We start from the raw sequence: 8,185 nt of genomic DNA on the forward strand, positions 1-8,185 counted from the left end.
CGCCACTCTGAGGTTTCGCCGCAGAAGAAGCTGCCACGTCTGGGATACTCTTCCTCTGACCTATCTCCACCGGAGGGGCCGGAGTACGAGGAACCGTCTACCTCTTTTTCTCCCTGTCGATCCCAAGTCTCTCTGGATCCTGAGGCTTCGACTTCGTCCAGTCCCTCTCGGAGACCTGTACTGGCGGACCAGTTGTCTTTTTCTTCCTTTCTCAGACAAATGGCTGATGACTTGGATGTTACTTTGGACACTGGATCTCAATATTCTAAAGAGTATCTCTACACCATGCACTTGCCTCATCCTCCTGCCGAGTCTCTTCGCCTACCTCTCCGTAAATTGCTGGATCAGACATTTATGAGATGTTTTGAGACACCTTATTCTATTCCTGCAGTCCCGGGCAAATTGGATGCTCGATACCACACAGTCCATCACAAGGGGTTCGAGGGATCTCAACTCTCTCACCAATCCCTGCTGGTCGAGGCCTCCCTCAAGCGATCTCATCCCTCCCAAGTGTATGCCTCTGTGCCTCCGGGTCGCGAGGGCAGAACGATGGATAAGTTTGGGAGGAGGATCTACCAGAACTCGATGATGGCTTCCCGAGTTCTTAATTATAATTTCTACTTTGCATCTTATTTGGAGTTCTTCTTGCCTGTACTTCGAAAATTTACTCCCTACATCGATTCTCAGGCTCGATTTGAATTCGAGGAAGTGGTATCCTCGCTTTCCCAGCTTCGTCTCCAGCTTATGCAATCCTCGTACGATGCCTTTGAGCTTTCGGCACGTGCGGCTGCCTGTTCCATGGTCATGCGTCGGTTGGCATGGCTTCGGACCATTGACATGGATCCGAACCTCCAGGACAGGCTTGCCAATGTGCCTTGTGCAGGAGCGGATCTGTTTGACGAGTCAATCGAGACGGTGACGAAGAAGCTTTCTGACCATGAAAAGTCTTTTCAATTTATCCTTCGGCCCAAGTCCAAGCCTCAACAGTCTCGGCCTTCTAGACCGCCCTTGATCTATCAGCGGCGTTACACTCCGAGGCAGGCTCCAGCTGCGAGACAACCAGCGAAGAGGCAGCCTCCTCAGAAGGCTCAGCAGAAACCTCAAACGCCGGCTACACCCAAGGCTACTCAGCCTTTTTGACTTCATCCCAGGGAGCATAGCCAACCTCGTTCTGCATTCCCCTGTTTTTCCTATCGGGGGTCACCTCCACCATTTTTATCATCGTTGGGAGGCTTTTACCACCGACCTCTGGGTCCTTTCCATCGTAAGAGAAGGATACTCTCTTCAATTCCATCGGGTCCCTCCGGATCACCCTCCAAGAGAGTATCCTTCCAACTTGACACAGACCGCCCTCCTTCTTCAGGAAGCTCAGGCATTGCTCCGGCTTCGGGCCGTCGAGCCGGTCCCGGTGGACCAGCACAACCGGGGGTTTTACTCCCGGTACTTCCTCGTCCCGAAGAAGACGGGTGACCTGCGACCCATTCTGGACCTTCGGGTCCTCAACAAGTTCTTGGTCAAGGAGAGGTTTCGCATGCTGACCCTTGCTTCTCTCTACCCCCTCCTCGAGCAGAACGACTGGTTATGCTATCTGGATCTCAAGGAGGCCTACACTCACATTCCCATTCATCTGGCCTCCCGCAAGTTCCTCAGATTTCGGGTGGGACATCTACATCTGCAGTATCGAGTGCTTCCATTTGGCCTGTCCTCGTCTCCCAGTGTCTTCACGAAGTGTCTGGTGGTGGTGGCCGCTGCACTCCGGAACAGGGGTCTTCAGGTGTTTCCCTACCTCGACGACTGGCTCATCAAGATCCCCTCAGCTCCAGAGGTCATTTCGGCGACCCTGGCCACGATTTGCTTCCTGCAGAGTTTGGGCTTCGAGATCAACTTCCCCAAATCTCATCTACAGCCTACCCAGTCTCTTCCCTTCATCGGGGCGGTCCTGGACACCATTCGACTTCGAGCATTCCTTCCTCCTCAGCGCATGGATGCTCTTCTTCATCTCTGCCAGTCTGTGTCTTCTCGCCAGTCCATCTCAGTGAGACACATGATGGTCCTCCTGGGCCACATGGCCTCTACAGTTCATGTGACGCCTTTTGCCAGACTCCATCTCAGAATTCCTCAGTGGACCCTGGCTTCGCAATGGACTCAAGTGTCAGACCCGTTGACTCGACACATCATAGTCACTCCTGCTCTTCGGCAGTCTCTACTTTGGTGGATGACCTCTTCGAATCTATCTAGAGGTTTGCTGTTTCACACTCCTCCCCACCGGAAGGTTCTCACAACCGATTCCTCGACCTATGCCTGGGGGGCTCATCTGGATGGCCTTCGCACTCAGGGATTCTGGACCAGTGTGGACCGACTCCATCAAATCAATCTTCTGGAGCTCAGAGCCATCTTCTATGCTCTTCAAGCTTTTCAACATCTGCTTCACGACATGGTGGTCCTCATTCGCACAGACAACCAGGTCGCCATGTATTATGTCAACAAGCAGGGGGGCACGGGATCGGCCTCCCTCTGCCAGGAAGCTCTCAGAGTCTGGGATTGGGCGGTCCGCCACAACGACTTCCTCAAAGCTGTCTACATTCAGGGGAAGGACAATGTATTGGCAGACAACTTGAGTCGTCTCCTCCAGCCTCACGAATGGACTCTTCATTCCAAGCCCCTTCATCAGATCTTTGCTCAATGGGGGACGCCTCAGATAGACCTCTTTGCGGCTCCCCACAACTTCAAACTGCCTCAGTTTTGCTCCAGGATCTACACTCCTCATCGCCTCGAGGCAGATGCCTTTCTACTGGATTGGGGAAATCGCTTTCTGTATGCGTTTCCTCCATTTCCTCTTATTCAAAAGACTCTGGTCAAGTTAAAATCCGACAAGGCCACCATGATTCAGATAGCTCCTCGGTAGCCCAGGCAACCTTGGTTCTCCCTTCTACTTCAACTCAGCAGCAGGGAGCCGGTCCTTCTTCCAGTGTTTCCTTCGCTACTTACTCAACATCAAGGATCACTGCTTCATCCCAACCTGAGGTCTCTCCACCTGACAGCTTGGTTCCTCTCAACGTAACTCCTCACCAGTTTTCCCAGGCGGTGAGGGATGTCTTGGAGGCTTCCAGGAAGCCTGCTACTCGTCAATGCTACTCCCAGAAATGGACTAGATTTTCTTCCTGGTGTGTTTCTAATTCCAAGGAGCCTCAGCGAGCCTCCCTATCCTCTGTATTGGACTATCTTCTACACCTGTCTCAGTCTGGCCTCAAGTCTACATCGATACGAGTCCACCTGAGTGCTATTGCGGCTTTCCATCAGCCTCTACAAGAGAAACCTCTCTCTGCTTATCCTGTGGTTTCCAGATTTATGAAAGGACTTTTCCATGTCAATCCTCCTCTCAAACCTCCTCCAGTGGTTTGGGATCTCAATGTTGTCCTTTCTCAGCTTATGAAACCTCCTTTTGAGCCTCTCAACAAGGCTCCACTTAAGTTTCTCACCTGGAAAGTGGTTTTTCTGGTGGCCCTCACTTCTGCTCACAGGGTCAGTGAGCTTCAGGCCTTAGTGGCGGATCCACCTTTCACAGTATTTCATCATGACAAGGTGGTCCTTCGCACTCATCCGAAATTCCTGCCTAAAGTGTTTTCTGAATTTCATCTCAACCAATCTATTGTACTTCCAGTGTTTTTTCCGAAGCCTCATTCTCATCCTGGAGAATCAGCTGTTCATACTCTGGACTGTAAACGTGCTTTGGCTTTCTACCTGGATCGCACCAAACCACACAGATCTGCTCCTCAACTTTTCGTCTCCTTTGATCCAAACAAGTTGGGACGCCCTGTCTCGAAGCGCACCATCTCCAACTGGATGGCGGCTTGTATCTCTTTCTGCTATGCCCAGGCTGGATTACCCCTTTCCTGTAAGGTCACAGCCCGTAAGGTCAGAGCAATGGCAGCCTCCGTAGCCTTCCTCAGATCGACACCGATTGAGGAGATTTGTAAGGCTGCTACTTGGTCCTCGGTTCATACATTCACCTCTCATTATTGTCTGGATACTTTCTCCAGACGGGATGGACAGTTTGGCCAAACAGTATTACAAAATTTATTCTCCTAAGTTGCCAACTCTCTCTCCATCCCATTGGAGGTCACCCACTAGTGAGAATACCTGCCTGCTTGTCCTGGGATAAAGCAATGTTACTTACCATAACAGTTGTTATCCAGGGACAGCAGGCAGCTATTCTCACGTCCCACCCACCTCCCCTGGGTTGGCTTCTCGGCTAGCTACCTGAACTGAGGAGACACGCCCGGAGCATCGGGCGGGAAGGCACTGGCGCATGCGCGGTGCGGGCATCTCGAAACTTCTGAGTTTCTTCAAGCAAGACATGCTTGTGAGACGTCCGTATCGGGGCTCTGTCGGATGACATCACCCACTAGTGAGAATAGCTGCCTGCTGTCCCTGGATAACAACTGTTACGGTAAGTAACATTGCTTTCCTGTACCTACATGCAAAACCTGTAGATTACTCTCTGAGTACTCCGATTAATGGCACCCTTGAGAGAACTGACTCCACACTCCCATTTTCAAGGAACAGCTCACAAGCTTGCACTGTCTAGAGATAAATGCTTGAAAAAATGCTTTGTAAATAGGAAACTGACCAATTCTCAAAGCCACACATGGAAATTCCTGGTGCGACATAACCTATCCTTTCTCATTCTACACAGGTTATATCTTAGAAACCACTGCTGTTTTCTAACTCATGAGAAATATCTTCTCTTTATATCCAGCAGATCAGCAGATCCGACATGAATGGAAGAGACAAAAGAATCAAGGAGAAGATGTGGTAGAAATGGAACAAAGCCAAACACAGTCAGAAAATGTATGTGAGAATATTTCCCAGAGTCCTGAGAGGATTAACACAAAGAAATGTAAGCAGAAATCAAAGGAACAGAGAGACCCTGTAGGAGACTCAACAGATGAAGGCATTAAGTGTGAAAGAACTGACAGCGAGCTCAGTAACATCCCAGAGGACAAGAGAGCCTTCCAAATTAATAACAGCGATAAAGTGACTTCTGAAGACCACCATGGTAAGAAGAAAGGAAAAAAACACCAGAAAGAACTCCAAATATACAAAAGGGGTCATATAAATGAGAAACCATTTACATGTACTGAGTGTAATAAAAGTTTCACTTGCGTGTCAATTTTAAATGTTCATCAGAGGATCCACATAGGAGACAAACCATTTACATGTACTGAGTGTAATAAAAGCTTCACTCAGTTTTCAAATCTAAAAATTCACCAGAGGATCCACACAGGAGACAAACCATTTACATGTACTGAGTGTAATAAAAGCTTCACTCAGTTTTCAAATCTAAAAGTTCACCAGAGGATCCACACAGGAGACAAACCATTTACATGTACTGAGTGTAATAAAAGCTTCACTCAGTTTTCAAATCTAAAAATTCACCAGAGGATCCACACAGGAGACAAACCATTTACATGTACTGAGTGTAATAAAAGCTTCACTCACGTTTCTACTCTAAAGAGTCACAAAATGATCCACATAGGTTACAAACCATTTACATGCTCTGAGTGTAATAAAAGCTTCACTCAGCTTTCATGTCTAATAGTTCACCAGAGGATCCACACAGGGTACAAACTATTTACATGCTCTGAGTGTAATAAAAGCTTCACTCAGCTTTCACATCTAAAAGTTCACCAGAGGATCCACACAGGAGACAAACCATTTACATGTACTGAGTGTAATAAAAGCTTCACTCAAGTTTCTAATCTAAAAAGTCACAAAATGATCCACACAGGTTACAAACCATTTACACGCTCTGAGTGTAATAAAAGCTTCACTCACATTTCAAATCTAAAAGTTCACCAGAAGATCCACACAGGAGATAAACCATTTACATGTACTATCTGTAATAAAAGCTTCACTCACCTTTCATATCTAAAAAGTCACAAAAGGATCCACACAGGGTCCAAACCATATACATGTACTGAGTGTAATTAAAGCTTCATTCGGCTTTCAAATCTAAATTTTCACCAGAGGATCCACACAGGAGACAAACCATTTACATGTACTGAGTGTAATAAAAGCTTCACTCAGCTTAAATGTCTAAAAGTTCACCAGATGATCCACACAGGAGACAAACCATATACATGTACTGAGTGTAATAAAAGCTTCACTCAGCTTTCAACTCTAAACAGGCACCAAAAAATCCACCCAGGGTCCAAACCATATACTTGTACTGTCTGTAATAAAAGCTTCACTCAGCCTTCACATCTAAAAACACACAAAATGATCCACACAGGGTCAAAACCATATACATGTACTGAGTGTAATAAAAGCTTCACTCAGATTTCAAATCTAAGAAGACATCAAGTGACCCACACAGGATAAAAGCCATTTACATGTACTAAGTGTAGTAAATGTCTGAATTAGCTTTCACATCTAAAAAGACAGCAAAGGATCCACACAGTGTTTAAACCATATGGAGAGCAGGTCGGATACCTGAGGGACGTGTGAGGAGACTGTTGACTATTTCACTGATGCCTCGAGTCTGTCGCAGCAGCAGTTCTTCTCCCGGTGTGGCTTGTTGGCAGGCAGTAACTGAGACGGACCCCTGACGTCATTGGGTCCATCTCAAATTGGATTTATTGAAGCCGCCGCCACAGCTAGCTCGGGAGCAGGTCGAATACCTGAGGGACGCGTGAGGAGACTGTTGACTATTTCACTGACGTTCGAGTCTCTCGCAGCGGCAGTGGTTCTTCTCCCGGTGTGGCTTGTTGGCAGGTACTAACTGAGATGGACCTCTGACGTCATTGGGTCCGTCTCAAATTGGATTTATTGAAGCCGCCGTTACGGTTGCGGCTGCAGCCGCGTGGCTGCAGGGCAGCCTTGGGAGCACCTTGGAGACACGAGGAGCCGGGGAGCTGGTATTGACGGTTGGTATTTAATATTTCAAAATGGTGTTAGATTAATACATGGGGAAAAGGAAAATCAAACCAAAGAGTTCCACACCAGCCACTTCTGGCCCCATGGATAGGCATCTAACATTAGCATTGGCAACTGGTAACTCTTCAGTACCACCTATTAATATGAACTCCTCTCTGTCCGGAGCTTCTATGATCGCAACCTTGAGCGATCTCCTCCCCTCCATCCAATATCGTGTGAAAGTAGGAATAATATTTCTACGGTACCCACCGAACAAGTGGTAGCCCCCACTCAGACTAATAAGTTGGTATATACTGAAATACCCAAAGTATTGGACTTTTCAGCTGCAGTGAAGGATCAATCACTTACGGAGGAAGCACACGATATTACCCTTAAAGACTTGTGGCGTGGTATTTCTAGGGTTGAAAGGTTTCTTAAGTCAACGATGATACAAATGGTAGATTTTTCACAGTCTGTTTCTTATAAATAGAAAATGTGGACTCCAATTTGGATAAACGACTAAATGTTACAGAAACTCAATACATTACAAGCCGTGTCAGTATCTGCTGTTAAAATTCCACTGTGATACATGCTAAAATAGAATCAATGGAAAATATGTATAGAGTGAGAAATCGCCGCTTGGTCAATTTCCCTGTAACTTATCTGTTATCACCTGAAATCTTGTTAAGGAAAATTTTCAAAGAAATACCGGGACTGCCCAATGCAAAGAATTTTCCAATAAATAATTATTACTATATACCTCAAAACAAATTGGAATCTGTCCAGGAAGTGGACCACTTGGTCGTAACTGAAATTAATTTAACTGAATTTTTGGAAGATTCTCAAGATGTGATTCAGAGTTGGTCCACCTTGATAATAACATGCATGAGTGAAATAGATAAAATGTTAATCATGAAACTTTACTTTAAAAATAGGTTAACAAAGTTTTGTGGAGATTTGGTTAGAATTTTTCTGGATGTCTCTAGAGCTACTCAATTTAGAAGGAAAGAGTTTTTGAGGTTAAAAGTTAGAGTTTTGGCTCTAGAGGCATCTTTTTATTTGAAATTTCCATTTAAGTGTTTAGTCAAGTTACAAAAGGTTGAATATGTTTTTTGGGATCCCATTCAATTACAACAATTTCTAGTTGCTCGTGAACAGAAGAAAGTTTGATGTTGATTTGATAAGAACATAAGAAGTTGCCCCCGCTGAGTCAGACCAGAGGTCCATCTTGCTCAGCGGTCCGCTCCTGCGGCGGCCCATCAGGCCT

At 46.4% G+C, this 8,185-nt stretch overlaps 1 protein-coding gene across 2 annotated transcripts in view; it reads left to right on the forward strand.

Moving 5' to 3' along the window:
- LOC117354694 (gastrula zinc finger protein XlCGF28.1-like) overlaps nt 1-7,860 on the forward strand; it is a 63,016-nt gene extending 55,156 nt beyond the window's left edge. Inside the window, exon 4 of one of the 2 annotated variants that reach the window (XM_033932570.1) lies at nt 4,760-7,860. In XM_033932570.1, coding sequence (XP_033788461.1) covers nt 4,760-5,994 — 1,235 coding nt within the window. In that variant the 3' untranslated portion in view covers nt 5,995-7,860. The remainder of the gene's footprint in view (nt 1-4,759) is intronic. The other variant, XM_033932571.1, reaches the window with a different exon arrangement.
- The last annotated feature ends 325 nt before the right edge of the window (nt 7,861-8,185 follow it).

Source organism: Geotrypetes seraphini, chromosome 2 (genome assembly GCF_902459505.1).
Source record: "Geotrypetes seraphini chromosome 2, aGeoSer1.1, whole genome shotgun sequence".
Lineage (NCBI taxonomy): Eukaryota > Metazoa > Chordata > Amphibia > Gymnophiona > Dermophiidae > Geotrypetes > Geotrypetes seraphini.